General features: G+C 51.2%; 1 protein-coding gene across 2 annotated transcripts in view; it reads right to left on the bottom strand.

Annotated features, from left to right (window-relative positions):
• Positions 1-7128: 7128 nt before the first annotated feature.
• Positions 7129-16417, bottom strand: part of PRKRIP1 (PRKR interacting protein 1) — a 31836-nt gene continuing 22547 nt past the window's right edge. For both annotated transcript variants that reach the window (XM_021935714.2, XM_003895833.4), the window contains one exon: positions 7129-8791. In XM_021935714.2, the coding sequence (XP_021791406.1) occupies positions 8593-8791 (199 nt within the window). In that variant the 3' untranslated portion in view covers positions 7129-8592. The remainder of the gene's footprint in view (positions 8792-16417) is intronic.

Consider the following 16417-nt stretch of genomic DNA (forward strand, 5'->3'; position numbering starts at 1 on the left):
CCAAGGCAACCGGGAGCCGCCGCCACGTGACCCGCCCGCGGGGGAGCCGCGGCCACGTCACCCGCCGGGCCGGGAGGGGCGGGGCTGGCGGCACCTCCTCGGAGTGGCGGGGTGGGGGTCCCTGTCTTACCTGGAACCACCCCGGGATCGCGCGCTGGAGAGGAGCAGGGGAGGTGGGAAGGCCCTGACCCGCGCGCATCCCTCCTGCCCCAGCTCCCGTCCCCCGCCCCAGCTCTGGGAGTCAAGGCGAGGCCCCCGCCCCATTGGAGATCTGGCTACCCACAGACCACGAGCTGGGCTTTCCCTGCCCCTGGGTCCGGGCGCAAAAGGGAAGCCCCGGGCTTGGCAGGGGGAGCCTCGGGGGGTGCCTAGCATTGGACGCTGGCTGCATGGAGGGGTGGGGAGTGGGGACAGGGCGGGCGGGTGCCAGGTGGGCAATGGAGGGGAAAAGAAGGTGGGGAGGGGAGAATCTGTCTGGCCACGCCTGAGTTTTCACAGGATTTTTTCTTTTTTTTTTTTTTTCTGAGACAGGGTCTGGCTCTGTCAGGCTGGACTGCAGTGGTGCGATCATGGTTCACTGCAGCCTCGAATTCCTGGGCTCAAGTGATCCTCCCGCCTCAGTCACCCAAAGTGCTGAGGCTACAGGCAGGAGCCACCACACCGTGGTAATTAAAAAATTTTTGTTTTTGTTTTTTGAGAGGGAGTTTTGCCATGTCGCCCAGGCTGGAGTGCAGTAGTGCCATCTCCGCTCACTGCAACATCCGCCCCCGGGGTTGAAACGATTCTCCTCTCTCAGCTTCCTGAGCTACAGGTGCGGGCCACTAGCCTGGCTACTTTTTTGTATGTTCAGTAGAGACGGGGTTTCACCATGTTGGCTGGGCTGGTCTTGAACTCCTGACCTCAGTAGATCCGCTGGCCTCGGCCTCCCAAAGTGCTGGGATGACAGGTGTGAGTCACCGTGCCAGGCCAAAAAAAAAAAAAAATTTTTTTTAGAGATAGGTCTCCCCGTGTTGGCCAGACTGGTCTTAAACTGGCCTCAAGTGATTCTCTCAGCCTCTCAAAGCACTGGGATTACAGGTATGTGCCACAACATCCAGCTGATTTTAAAATTTTTTTGAAAAATAGAGACAGGATCTCACTATGTTGCCTCTGCTGGTCTCGAACTCCTGGGCTCAAGTGATCCTCCCACCTCGGCCTCCCAAAGTGCTGGGCATAGAGGCATAAGCCACCTTGCCTGGCCCCTGCCCAGGGTGTTGGATGGCACCACGAAGAGCTTGCACTGAGCTAATTGGGGGTTGCCACCCAGAGCGCACTGCCACTCACAGGCCCAGCAAGACCCCTGGGGTCCCAACCCCAGTGCAGCAGGCTGTTGTCCTCAGGCTGTTCGCAGACAGCAGCAAAGCGTTTCTTCTTCCACACTCTACTGCAGGGAGCCTCTCACCCTTAATGGTGAACTCTCTGCGGTTTTACGAGTGAGGTAGTCAAACAGGAGCGTTCTTTTCAGGAAGTGCAGCACATGAATAATTCACAGACAGACAAGATGGGTTCCTATCAGCCTGGCGGTGCCAGACGGTCCCTTGGAGTCCTTCCTCCGTGCCGGGTAGGCTGCTGCGTGCCCTACATAGGATTTTTCCATCTGTCACAACAGCATTGGACCGTGACACATTTATCCAAACGAAGGAAAAATTCCACTCATGTCAGCCAGCCCACATTTGATGACAATTGGAAGAGTAGATGTTACGGACGCCAGGTTAAATCCATCTACACTTCGAGTTGTATTTTACAGACTACTGCTGAGAGCCAGAATGAAACCGCGAGGACACTTAGTCTAATAAACCAGGTTTCCCCCTCCAGGTTACTGACCTAAAAGGCAGGTTAGGCCCTAACATGGGCATAAGAAAAGCCCAGGGTTCCTTACTGGCCCTCCTCCCGCCACCCCCATCAATGGCTATGGGTAAGGGATCATTTGAATTTCAGGGGGCAAAGTCCTCAAAAAGCAATCATGCTATGGCTTTCCAACGTGGAGTTCTTGGTAAAATGTATCTCGATGGCTCACGCCTGTAATCCCAGCACTTTGGAAGGCTGATCACCTGAGGCCAGGAGTTCAAGACCAGCCAAGTCAACTGGTGAAACTCTGTCTCTACTAAAAATACAAAAATTAGCCAGGTGTGGTAGTGCACGCCTGTAGTCCCAGCTACTGGGGAGGCTGAGGCAGAAGAATCGATTGAACTTGGGAGGCGGAGGTTGCAGTGAGCCAAGATCATGCCATTGTACTCCAGTCTGGGTCAGAGAGCAAGACTCTGTCTCAAAAAAAAAAAAAAAAAAAAAAAAAAACCAGGAAGAAAACACTTTGTAAATGGCAGTAGTTTGCATCACAGATGAAAGTGCTTTCAGCAAAGGAGTCCTTTGTTGAATTCTCACTCTTGCAGCAACTTCACTCATCCCTCAGAAAGCTTCCTGTGCCTGTTACTGATGCCGCCACCCTCCGGGCACATTTATCCAGCATGCCCAGACAGAAGCAAAATGCAAGTCATAATTGCCAGTGCTTTTCAGAGCTGGTTTCCTAACCAAACAGAATAGCTTGCTTGCTTTTCTTTCCCTCCTTTCCTCTTTTTCTCTCTTTTCTCTTTCTCCCCTCCTCCCTCCCTCCCTTCATTCCTTTCCTTCCTTCCCTCCCTTCCTCCTCCTTCCCTCCGTCCTTCACTTCCTTCCTCCTTTCTTTCCCCTTCCTTCCTTCCTCCCTCCCTCCCCCCTCCCTCTCTTCCTCCCCCCTCCCTCCCTTCCTTCCTTCCATTTTATTCCTTTCTTTTTTTTTTTTTCTCTCTCTCATTTTATGAGACAGAGTCTCGCTCTGTTGCCCAGGCTGGAGTGCAGTGGTGCCATCTCGGCTCACTGTAACCTCCACCTCCTGAGTTCAAGCAATTCTCCTGCCTCAGCCTCCCAAGTAACTGGGATTACAGGCACAGGCCAGTAAGCCTGGCTAATTTTTGTATTTTTAGTAGAGACAGGGTTTCACCATGTTGGTCAGACCGGTCTCAGAACTCCTAGCCTCACGTGATCTGTCGGCCTCAGCCTCCCAAAATGTTGAGATTACTGGGTTGAGTTACCACGCCTGGCCTATAATAGCTTTTTCTTTTTGAGATGGAGTTTCGCTCGTCATCCAGGCTGGATTGCAATGGCGTCATCTCGGCTCACTGCAACCTCCACCTCCCGAGTTCAAGCAATTCTCCTGCCTCAGCCTCCCAAGTAGCTGGGATTACAGGTGCCCACCACTATGCCCAGCTAATTTTTGTATATATTTTTTAGGAGACGGGGTTTCACCGTGTTGGCCAGGCTGGTCTCCAACTCCTGACCTCAGGTGATCTGCCCGCATAAACCCAGCTCCTAAACCCAGACGATGTTTCAGCCGTCAGCCCTAGGTCAGCTGTCTCAGAAGGGCTCCCTCAACCACTCAGCTGCTGGCAACCATGAGTCCCCTCCCCATCGGGTCGTGTGAATTCTCCCACCTCCATGTCGCTGGACTCTCCTCTACTTCTCCCTGTCCTCACTTGCTTCTGCACTAACTCAGGCCACCATCACCTCTGGTCTGCATGGCAAGGCAGGAGCCTTGTCCCTTTCCACAAACTCAAAGGTCCCCCATGTCTCTCCATTCCAGCCCCTACCCTGTGACCTTTGAGACTCCAGTCCCCTTATTAACAGGGTCTGAGGCCATGGCAGGGCGCCTCGTCCCTCCCCAGCTCGCTTTCTGGGCACTCTTGTTCTCCTGAGCCGCCTAAGAGTTCACCTTGGTGCTCACCCTTGCAGAGGCCTGGGTCAAGTGCCCACACAGCATGCTGTGCTGCTCTCCCGGATCCTGTTCTGCTGAGACCTGGAGCCCCCTGAAGGCAAGGACTGTGTTTTGTCCACCACCATCCCCAGTGCCTAGCAATGGGCCTTGGAATCCTTTGGATTTTGCACTTAGTGGATGCTCAATAAACATTTGCTATGTTTTATTATTATTTTTTGAGACAAAGTTTCACTCTTGTTGCCCAGGCTAGAGTGCAGTGGTGCCATTTTGGCTGACTGCAACCTCTGACTCCCGGGTTCAAGCAATTCTCCTGCCTTAGCCTCCCAAGTAGCTGGGATTTACAGGCTGTCATCACCACGCCTGGCTAATTTTTGTATTTTTAGTAGAGACAGGGTTTCACCGTGTTGGCCAGGCTGGTCTCGAACTCCTGATCTCAGGTGATCCACTAACCTCGGCCTCCAAGTGCTGGGATTACAGGCGTAAGCCACTGCACCTGGCCTTTTATTTCTGAGATGAGGTCTTGCTTTGTTACCCAGGCTGGAGTGCAGAGGCAGAATCATGGTTCACTGCAGCCTGGATCTCCCAGGCTCAAGTGATTCTCCCACTTTAGCCTCGGAAGTAGCGAGGTCTGTGCCACCAGGCCAGGCGCACTTTTCAATTTTTATTTGGTAGAGACGGGGGGGGGTCTCACTATGTTGCTCAGGCTGGTCTTGAACTCCTGGCCTTAGGTGATCCTCTCGCCTAGGCCTCCCAAAGTGCTGGGGTTATAGGCAAGAGCCACCGCACCCAGTGGCTTTACCATGTTCTGTGGAGTAAGAAAACAGGAAACGGCCACCCGGAACTTGCTCCAGGTTAATTTCCAAGAATGTTCTCTCTACTGAAATATGTTAATATATGGTAATCATAGCTCACTTTAGTCAAGTACGCCAAATAGTAAACAGAAATTAACTTCCAAGAGGGAGAAGGAGAAAACACGCGTCTCCACGATGAATGCAAAGGAACTGGCCTGAGTTCTATTTCCAACAGTTAGTAGAACACTCCTCTAACTCAATTTTAATGTCTTAGTTTTTTTTTTTTTTTTTAACCAAAATATAAATGTAGGAAACAGGGAAGTAAATTTAAAATAGTAACAGGGCGGCTGGGCGCGGTGGCTCAAGCCTGTAATCCCAGCACTTTGGGAGGCCGAGACGGGTGGATCACGAGGTCAGAAGATCGAGACCATCCTGGCGAACACGGTGAAACCCCGTCTCTACTAAAAAATACAAAAAACTAGCCGGGCGAGATGGCGGGCGCCTGTAGTCCCAGTTACTTGGGAGGCTGAGGCAGGAGAATGGCGTAAACCCGGGAGGCGGAGCTTGCAGTGAGCTGAGATCCGGCCACTGCACTCCAGACCGGGCGACAGAGCGAGACTCCGTCTCAAAAAAAAAAAAAAAAAAAAAAAAAATAGTAACAGGGCAGGGCTTGGTGGTGCACACCTGTAATCCCAGCACTTTGGGAGGCCGAGGTGGGAGGGTCGTTTGAGCCCAGGAGGTGGAGACCTGCCTGGGCAAGATGCAAAACCCCGTCTCTACAAAAAATACAAAAATTAGCCAGGCACGGTGGTGCACACCTGTAGTCCCAGCTACTTGGGAGGATGAGGTAGGAGAATGGCTTGAGCCTGAGAGGTGGAAGTTGCAGTGAGCCGAGATCACGCCACTGCACCCCAGCCTGGACAAAAGGGCCAGACTTTGTTTCAAAAACAAACAAAAATTAGGCTGGCATGGTGGTACATGCCTGCAGTCCTAGCTACTTGGGAGGCTGAGGTGGGAGGAATGCTTGAGACCAGGAGTTGGAGGCTGCAGTGAGCAATGATGGCACCACTGCACTCCAGCCAGGATAACACAGCAAGACGTTGTCTCAAAGTTAACTAATTAAGGGGGCGGGTTCTGTAGTAGAATCTCCTGGAGCAGGTACCTGTTTAAATGTATATTTGGGCGTGAATCGTAATGATGCAGAATCACAGGGGCATCACCAGGGAACCTAGATATGTTTGTTTTTGAAACAGGGTCTCACTGTGTTACCCAAGCTGCAGTGCAGTGGAGTGATCACGGCTCACTGCAGCCTTGAACTCTTGGGCTCAAGGGATCCTCCTACCTCAGCTTCCCAAGTAGCTGGGACTATAAGTGCGCACCATCATGCCCAGCTAATTTTAAAATTTTTTGTAGAGATGAGGTCTCACTCTGTTGCCCAGGCTAGTCTCAAACTCCTGGGTCCAAGCAATCCTCCCGCCTTGGCCTTCCAAAATGCTGGGATTACAGGCATGAACTCACTGGGCCTGGCCATGAGAATTCTTCTGTGTGAGGTTTTCTGAGATGATTCTGTTACCTACACCTCTGTGTTCAGTTCCAGACTCCTTCCCACCCAACAGCGATGAGGGACATTACTTCATGATTCTCCCCTAATCTTGTTTTTTTTTACGGGGGGTGGGCGGGGTGGGCAGGGGCTCTCAGTATCACCCACTCCTTTCTCAATGATGACATCTGTTTGTTCCTCTTTTCCCAAATAAATGATGCCCTGAAGAAAAAATCTCTCAACTTAAGGTCCTAATGACCTAATAATAATGGCCAGAAATGGCTACAGGACATGTCCTGCCTAAACATCTCCGCACCCCATGGGGGTGAAGCCCACCGCAACCTGGCATCCTGCTGCGTCGCCATGTGCCCGCCCACCCAACACACGCCCGTGGCGACTGTCTCTCTTGGCCCAGTGAGCTGGCAGAGGCAGGAAGGGACTTGCCCACAGTCCCCTGGCTTACCAGAGGCAGGGAAAGGATTAAAAGCTAGGTCATCGGCCGGGCGCGGTGGCTCAAGCCTGTAATCCCAGCACTTTGGAAGGCCGAGGCGGGTGGATCACGAGGTCAGGAGATCGAGACTATCCTGGCTAACATGGTGAAACTTCGTCTCTACTAAAAATACAAAAAACTAGCCGGGCGTGGTGGCGGGCGCCTGTAGTCCCAGCTACTTGGGAGGCTGAGGCGGGAGAATGGCGTGAACCCGGGAGGCGGAGCTTGCAGTGAGCCGAGATCAGGCCACTGCACTCAAGCCTGGGAGCACAGCGAGACTCCGTCTCAAAAAAAAAAAAAAAAAAAAAAAAAAAAAAGCTAGGTCATCAGGCTCCAAGCCCCAGCACCCTCCGCAGCACTAAGGAGGCCCACAAACTCCAGGCTGCAGATTCAGGGCAGGGGCTGTGACACACATCGGGGCGGGGAGAGGGATGGAAACCAACAGTCCAAAGACAGGAGAACTAAAACCGAAACGCAAACCTGCCAGTCCCAGACAAAGACAAAAACAGGTTTCAAAATGTACAGCCAGGGCATGTGCTCATTTATTTAGGGCTGACTCTCCGTGTCTGATTCCTGGGAAAGAAAATCCCTGTGACATGAACCGATGAAGGGACAGAAGCTATCACAGATGTTACAGGGCTCAGAGCGGGGCCGGGGAAATCTACACTACAGAAGTAAAAGCAACAGAAAATGTTTCTGGGTTTCCTTTCCCTTCACTCAAAACCACTATTTCCTTAATTCTATCAAAGTATGTAAGGGGCACAAAATAGACTCAGGAACTCGGGGTTAAATCATCCAAAAATGGAGCCAAGGCTCTAACTAGAAACCGTCTCTGTCATCCCTGTTGGCCTCAAAACACTGAGGTCAAAGGCTGGTCTCCGCTCCTCCCAGGCACCCTGGCTCCCAGCACAGTGCCCCGCCCTCTGTGTTCATCATCATCATCGTTTTTTAAGAGACAGGGTCTCGCTCTATTGCCCAGGTTGGCCTTGAATCCCTGGACTCCAGCGGTCCTCTTGCCTTGGCCTTCCGAGTAGCTGGGATTCCAGGCACACGCCTCTGTGCTGGGCTGCCCTGCTTTCTGCAGGTGCCTTCTATGCACGGGCCCAGTGCCTCCTGGATGCCAGTCTGGGGCTGTGCCACCTGAGGACAAAGGAGTTCTGCCTCTCTTCTCCCCGCTGGTCCCAACTGCTATGACCTGGCAGAAAGCCCTAATGGTTGCAGTCATGCAAGGAGGAGCTCCACCCACTTGACCGAGTCCCTCCTCTCTCAGCCCGTTCTGTTTAGACCCCCTTCCACTTCAGGATGAAAATGCAGCTGTCGGTGAGAGAACCCCCGTCCGGCTGGGAATCCCCTGCCCTCTGCTCTGGCTCGGTCCAGCTTGCATTCTCCATCTGCTCACTCTCTGGTCAACGGCTCTTCCCCCACAGCCCTTTCCACACACCCCATGCCCTTGTGATCCAGCCCCTGGTGAAATCCCTGGCCCGGGCCTCCCTGTGCACACCCAGGGCTTCCCAGAACACACAGGGCACTGGGAGCTGCAGTGGGAGCAGACCCTCTGTGGTGTGGTTCCCACTTCCCACTGGAGTGGGTGGGCAACATGGACCAGCCCCACAGCCGAGGCCATCTCCTCACTGAGCCTGGGACCAGGTCCACATAATGGGGTTCAGTCCCCATGGGAATGGTGGCATCTCACAGCCTTCTCCAGAGTGTTTGTAACTCACGGTCCACATGTCCCAACAAAATGCAAGGGTGTTCTGCTCTTTACTAAATAAACGCTCCCTTCCCAGAAACCAGCCCCAAACTCATCACTGTTCAAATATGTGACAAGGTGAGGCTCTCTGTCCCCGTTTACCAGCAACACGGATGGCATCTGCAAGGCAGTGCCTTTGAGTGTCAGGGAGACGGCCCCTCAGGCTCCCAACCCTGCCGAAACCAGGACTGCGAGCGGCTCGGGAGGGGTCTCCTTTGCTCTCCATCCAGTGGGTCAGCGGGTCCTTGCAGGGAAGAAAGAGCCAAACAGCCACCTTTCCTTTCTGGTCACAGCACGAGCCGGGTTCCAGGCAGTGGCTGTGGCAAACACTGTCATTGCCCCATGATGAAACTGGGCACCTCCTCCTCCTCCTCCTCCGTTCCAGACGCCTCTGCAGAGCTGCTGGACCCCTGCTCCTGGGGCTGACCGGGTCCTGTAACCACACGACATTCAAATCACACACATGCAAAATGGTTCAGGATCAAGTGTGCTTTCAAAGAGGAGAGCTGATGGGAAGTCAGAAGTTCCTGTTCCTGGACCGCACAGCGAGAAACCAGGGCCACGCCTCACGCCTGCCAGTCCCCTGAGCCATTCCCCGGAAGTAAGGGTGGGTTACAGACCTGATCTACCACCGCTCTCACGGGTGTACCCCATCTTTACCTAAAGGCCCAGCGGCACACGCAAGACCCGACACCCCATAAACCAGGCCCTACTACTTTTACATGGCTCCTGCCCCCTGCCATGGCCACCTCCTGGGTGGGCAAATTCCTGACCCACCTCTTCAACACCTAACGCCAGGCTGACAACACTCTCGCTGAAGTCTCAAGTTCTCACTGGCGTCCGCGAAAGGATTTCCGAAACCTGTGTGGCAGAGGACTCTGCCCCTACACATACGCCAGCTTCCCAGCTCCTCCCAAGCATGGCCCAGGAAGCCCCTCCTGACACCTGTGAGCAGTGCACGGTCCCTGTTCCCCATCATGACTGCCAGCCAGAAGCAGAGCACGAGGACAATGTGTTCCCAACTCCTTCCCTCCCTGGCTTCCTGTGGGAGCAGGAGGACAAGAGAGTTGGAAAGGTGGAGGCAGAGACCACAAGGCAGCAGATGGCCCGGCTCAGCCACGCCAGGACGCTGCCCGCAGGCACAGTGGCCTCAGCCAACTCGCAACTGGGTGGGCTCACCCGGGCCAGCCAATGCTCCTCCCGGCACATGTGTAGGGCTTGCCCTGGCCACCCACACGCCCACTACACACCCTGAGCGCTGCCACTGCTGTGTCACCACAGGGCAGAAAAGGGCCTCTAAGCAGGAGGCCCTGCACAGCCGAAGGCACAGCCTAGCCTGAAGTTCACTGTCATACCCAGGATGGGACCCCAGAAAGAACACACACGGCTCTGGTGAAAGCATCTGGAAGATTTAATTTCATTAATTTGGGGCATCCCTTTTTCCCCTCAACCTCATACCACACAGCATGATTAGCTTTGAAAGTTCAAATGGGGAAGCTGGGTGCAATGGCGCACACCTGTAATCCCAGCACTTTGGGAGGCTGAGGATGGATCACTCGAGCCCAGGAGTTTGAGATAAGCCTGGGCAACACAGCAAGTCCCATCTCTACAAAAAATGGCCTGGTGACACATGCCTATAGTCCTCACTACTCATGAGGCTGAGGCAAGAGGACCTTTTGGGCCCAGGAGTTCAAGGCTGCAGTGAGCCATGCCACTGCACTGCAGCCTGGGCAGAATTTTTTTTTTTTTAAGTTTAAATGGTGAGGATATTTTAATAGCTAATATTTGTCCAACACTATTACATGCCAAGCACTGTGCTAAGTCTGTACATAGAGTACCCTGTTTAATTCTTACAATAGTCTATGAGGTAAGTATCACTCTTATATATCCATTTTACAGATGAAGAAGATAGCCCAGAGAGGTGGAGGAACTTGCTGCTCGAGATCTCCTATTCGCTAAGACAGGGACCCAGGCTTAAACACGCTCTCTGACTCTCTTGGCCTCTGCCTACGTTGTCTGCAGAAATTGCATAAGGGGCCAGGCACGGTGGCTCACATCTGTAATCCCAACACCCTGGGAGACCAAGGTGGATGGATCACGAGGTCACGAGTTTGAGACCAGCCTGACCAACATGGGGGAAACCCCATCTCTACTAAAAATACAAAAATTAGTCGGGCGTGGTGGCGGGCACCTGTAATCCCAGCCACTCGGGAGGCTGAGGCAGGAGAATCGCTTGAACCCAGGAGGCAGAGGTTGCAGTGAGCCAAGATCGTGCCAACTGCACTCCAGCCTGGGTGACAGAGGGAGACTCTGTTTCAAAACAAAAAAAAACAAGCATAGGGTCTGATCTTTAATTCTGCTCCTGATGAATCGTAGAATACTGGTTGAGCTGGATGTTTGTGGAGAGGAGCAACAGAGAAGGACTGGAAGCATTCCCCATGGCTGAAAAGCCTTTGAAAATGCAGTATGGGCTGAAGATCCCTGATCCAAAATGCTCAGGACCAGAGGTGTTTCAGATTTCGGATGTTTTCAGATTTTGGAATATCCGCATCTACACAATGAGATACCTTGGGGATGGGACCCAAGTCTAAACATGAATGAAGTTCACTATGTTTCATGTAACCCCCCATACACATAGCCTGAAGGTAAATATAACATTTCAAAATAATTTTGTGGCTGAGTACGGTGGCTCACACCTGTAATCCCAACACTTTGGGAGCCGGAGGCAGGTGGATAACTTGAAGTCAGGAGTTTGAGACCAGCCTGGCCAACATGGTGAAATCTCATCTCTATAAAAACACAAAAATTAGGCCAGGCACAGTGGCTCACACCTGTAATCCTAGCACTTTCAAAGGCTGAGGCGGGTGAATCACTTGAGGTCAGGAGTTCGAAACCAGCCTGGCCAACATGGCGAAACCCCATCTCTACTAAAAATACAAAATTAGCCAGATGTGGTGGTGTACCTGTAATCCCAGCTACTTGGGAGGCTGAGGCAGAAGAATTGCTTGAACCAGGGGTGGGGGATGGGTGAAGGTTGCAGCAAGCTGAGATCGTGCCACTTCACTCTAGCCTGGGCAAGAGCGAAACTCTGTCTCAGAAATAAAAAAGGAAAATTAGCCAGGCGTGGTGGTGCACGCCTGTCATTGAGCTAATTGGGAGGCTGAAGCAGGAAAATCGCTTGAACCTGGGAGGCAGGGGTTGCAGTGAGCCAAGATCACGCCACTGCACTCCAGCCTGCACAATAGAGCAAGACTCCATCTCTAATAATAATTTTGTGTATGAAACACAGTTGTGTACAATGAACCATCAGAAAGCAAAGGCATCTATCTCTCACCCATGTGGCTGATCTGTGGCTTGGTGTCACCGTCATTTCTGACTCTGAATTTATTTGCGACTGATAAGCAATCCTTTTCATACACTTACTCACACATAAGTGCTTAACAGTAATAAATGTGATGGGCCATTCATACAGTAGAAAATAGTATATTCAGAGTAATTAAGCAGCACAACTGCATCACGAGAACACCTGGATCGGCTGCTAAATGGTAACAGTGGGCTTTCAATCCCCACCTACTATGCTGTGTTTGAATTAAAGGGTTATTGGACACTTTTTTTTTTTTTAAGACGGAGTCTAACTCTGTCACCAGGCTAGAGTGCAGTGGTGTGATCACAGCTCACTGCAGCCTCCTGAGTAGCTGAGACTATGGGTGTGTGCCACCACACCTGGCTAAGTTTTGTATTTGTTGTAGAGACGAGGTCTCAACCATGTTGCCAAGGGTGGTCTTGAACTCCTTACTTGTAACAGTAAGAGTTCAAGACCAGCCTGGCCAACATGGCGAAACCCCATCTCCACTAAAAATACAAAAATTAGCCAGGCGCGGTGGCGGGTGCCTGTAATCTCAGCTACCCTTAAGGCTGAGGTTCAAGTGATCCTCCCTCGTTGGCCTCCCAAAGTGCTGGGATTACAGACATGAGCCACCGTGCCCGGCCTCATTTTTCAATTTTTCAGGAACTTCTGTTCATGGCTTTTGGTGTTTCAACTTTTTATCCCTCTGCTTCCTCAGGTCATGTGTGGCAGTCATTCTTGGCTTTCTGGGCTATAGATAAACATAAATGCTTCCTCTTTTTCTTATCACTGTTACCCATAGGCGGATCTGCAGGCCTTTTTGACGTTTTCAATAGTGTCTTTACACAACAAAGTAGAGAACAAGCAAAAAAACTGTGAGTAAGCATGGAGGTCTGGGCCCCGTGTGGGGCATCGTGGGGAACCTACCGCTGGTGCGTATGGTCTTAGAGGCACCATTTTCTTACCCTCTGTGGGGTGCTTGGGTGGGGGAAAATCTGGGTGTATGTGGACAGGTTGTATTGCAGTTGAAGGAGGCTGGGAAGGTCTTCTGTCCGTGGGAGACACTGAATCATCTGTGTTGTGTATCTGCGTTTCGACTGTGACCTCTCGCATGAGGTCAGGGGTGTAATTCCTACTTGGAGCGTCATGTCGGTGCTCAAAACCTCTGAATTTTGCAGCATTTCTGAGTTTGGATTTTCGGGTTTGGGATGCTCAACCTGTATCTCACTAATAGTCTACACAAGGGATTCTGTGTGTGTGGAAGACTTATTGTCATGGTCTAAGAGTATCACCCTCAGGGAGGAGAAACCCAGAAACCTGGGGCACAGTCAAGTCACTTGGCAACTCAACAAAACTACCCCAGTTCATTCCTTCAATGTGACAAATACGTAACAGTAAGAAATCATCGGCCGGGCGCGGTGGCTCAAGCCTGTAATTCTAGCACTTTGGGAGGCCAAGAGGGCGAATCCGCGAGGGTCAGGAGATGAGACCATCCTTGAATAACAGTGAAACCCCGTCTCTACTAAAAAAACAAAAACTAGCGAGGGTGAGGGTGAGGTGAGCCTGTAGTCTCAGATTTTCCCTAGGGAGGCTGAGGCAGGAGAATGGGGCGTGAACCCAGGAGGCAGAGCTTGCAGTTAGCTGAGATCCAGCCACTGCACTCAGCCTGAAGTGACAGAGCAGACTCCGTCTCAAAAAAAAAAAAAAAAAAAAAAAAAAAAAGAAATCATCAAGTGATTATTGCATATCAGTTACTATGCTTAATGTTGGTGATACAAGAATTAAAAAGATACTGTCGCAAATCAAAAGTGCTGGGATTGCAAGTGAGCCACCATGCCTGGTAGTTATGGTAATTTTAAAAGTCATTTAGGGGCGGTGGCTCAGCCTGTAATCTAACACTGAGGCGAGGCAGGTGGATCACGAGGTCCAGGAGATCAAGACCATCACAATGGCTAACACGGTGAAACCCCGTCTCTACTAAAAAAAATACAAAAAACTAGCCGGGCGAGGTGGCGGGCGCCTGTAGTCCCAGCTACTCACTCAGGAGGCTGAGGCAGGAGAATGGCGTGAACCCGGGAGGCGGAGCTTGCAGTGAGCTGAGATCCGGCCACTGCACTCCAGCCTGGGCGACAGAGCGAGACTCCGTCTCAAAAAAAAAAAAAAAAAAAAAAAGTCATTTAGGACGTCGGGGTCCCAGGATGGAATGTAGAAAGTGACACGTGAATCCAAACGTATTATCAATGTACGAAATGATCTCTGTGAAGGGAGTGTGGGGAAAAGTACTGATCAGCCAAGTGTGGCGGCTCAGCGCTTTGGGAGGCTGAGTCCGGAGGATCGCTTGAGCCCAGGAGTTCAAGACCAGCCTGGGCGATATAGTGTAACATCGTCTCAAATGTTTTTTTAAACATTAAAAACAAAAAAAGTGGCCCGGTGCGGTGGCTCATGCCTGTAATCCCAGCACTTTGGGAGGCCGAGACGGGTGGATCACGAGGTCAGGAGATCGAGACCATCCTGGCTAACATGGTGAAACCCCATCTCTACTAAAAATACAAAAAAACTAGCCAGGCGTAGTGGCGTGCACCTGTAGTCCCAGCTACTCGGGAGGCTGGGGCAGGAGAATGGCGTGAACCCGGGAGGCGGAGCTTGCAGTGACCTGAGATCGCGCCACTGCACTCCAGCCTGGGCAACTGAGCAAGACTCCATCTCAAACAAACAAACAAAAAAAAGTGCTGATCTAAGTAATTCTTGAAATGAGTGGCCTCTGTAAGGCTGAAGGGACTGCACATAGCAATGTCCCTAGTTGGTAATGGTGCTTCCCCCAGGGTAACAGTCAACAATTCTGAAGCCATTATTCATGTATGCTGGAATTGAGCAATGAAGCAAATGGCTAGCGGACGGTAACAAAGATACTCACTACTGGGGTGAGAGGTGATAGAGAAATAAGGAGAGAAGGCTAGAATGAGCCATGTCGTACTGGGCTGGACTTGGAGACATCAGCATGAACTCAGGTTAGTGTAATACGGATGAGGTTGGTTATGGGTACTAGTAGTAACAGATATGTACATATATACTGGTAGAGTACACAGGTAAATTTCCTGGCTTTGTCAGCTGAGAGAGCCTAAAAGCAACCATCCAGTAGCACAGAAAATGCCTAGTCCCCAGACCTTGGGTTTTAATACCATTTCTCTAGTAAAAGCAGCCAGGGGCCAGGCACGTGGCTCACGCCTGTAATCCCAGCACTTTGGGAGGCAGAGGCAGGTGGACTGTTTGCAGGCAGGAGTTTGAGACCAGCCTGGCCAACATGGTGAAACCCTGTCTCTGCTAAAAATACAAAAATTAGCTGGGTGTGGTGGCACATGCCTGTAATCCCAGCTATTCAGGAGGCTGAGGCAGGAGAATTGCTTGAACCCGGGAGGCAGAGGTTGCAGTGAGCCGAGATCGTAGCACTGCACTCCAGCCTGGGCAACAAAGAGCGAAACTCCATCTAAAACAAAAAAAAGCAGCAGCCAGGACTTCTTGGACAAATGGCTGATCCTGGGCCCAGGGCAGGAAATACAAGACATGAGTCTGGAATATCCTATGGTACCAGGAAGTAAGGAAGCCAAGTGTGGCAGTTCATGCCTGTAATTAAAGCACTTTGGGAAGCTGAGGCAGGAGGACTGCTTGAGTCCAGGAGTTTGAGACCAGCCTGCGCCATATAGCAAGACCCTCGTGTCTACAAAAACAATTTTAAAAATTAGCCAGGCATGGTGGTGCATGCCTGTGGGCCCAGCTACTTGGGAAGCTGAGGTGAGAGGATTGCTTGAGCCTGGAGTTTCAGGCTGCAGTGAGCTGCGATGGTGCCACTGCACTCCAGCCTAGGTAATAGAGAGAGACCCTGTCTCAAAAAAAAAAAAAAAAAATTACTGACAATGATGGGACTTTGTCAAGGGAACACAGGACCCAAATGAAAGAGCTCCCAATGGCCAAAGCTGGAATAATATGAGCAGCAGTAAAACAAATACAGTAATACTGGACTATAACCTAAAGTACAAGATGAATATCCATAAGTTCATACTGATAGAAGGAAATGATTAAATAATGATAAATACACAGAAATAACCCTTGAGTGCAGAATGACTTCAACGATGCATGTAGATTCTTCACTGTCAGGAAGGAGGAACACAGCTCCACACTCCCTACGTGTGGGCTGCCCACAGTGACTTTCTTCCACAGAGTATCGTACAGGAAGGAGAAAAGAGAGAAAATGTAAGAGGGAGAAACGTGACCACACTATCTCAGCCATGTGATCAAGGTCAACATCAACAGTGATGGCACGAGCCTGGGCAACACAGTGAGACCCCATCTCTAGAAAAAATACCAAAATTAGCAGGGTGTGGAGGTACACATCTGTAGTTGCAGCTGCTCAGGAGGCTAAGGAAGGAGGATCACTTAAGCCCAGGGGTTTGAGGCTGCAGTGAGGTGAGATGGTGCCCCTGCACTCCAGCTTGGGCAACAGAGAGAGACCTGTCTCAAAAAAAAAAAAAAAAAACAAAAAAAACAAAAAAAAAAAACCCACAAAACCTGATGGCCCGCTGGCAGTTGTGACACAGCCCTGATGTGTGGTGAGAAGGGTGGTTTCCCTCTGTGGTCCTCATCCCCAAAACAAACAACTCCAGTCAAATCATGAGAAAATCAGACCAATCCCAACTGAGGCCGTTTTTTTTTTTTTGA

Source organism: Papio anubis, chromosome 4 (genome assembly GCF_008728515.1).
Source record: "Papio anubis isolate 15944 chromosome 4, Panubis1.0, whole genome shotgun sequence".
In the NCBI taxonomy this organism is placed as follows: domain Eukaryota; kingdom Metazoa; phylum Chordata; class Mammalia; order Primates; family Cercopithecidae; genus Papio; species Papio anubis.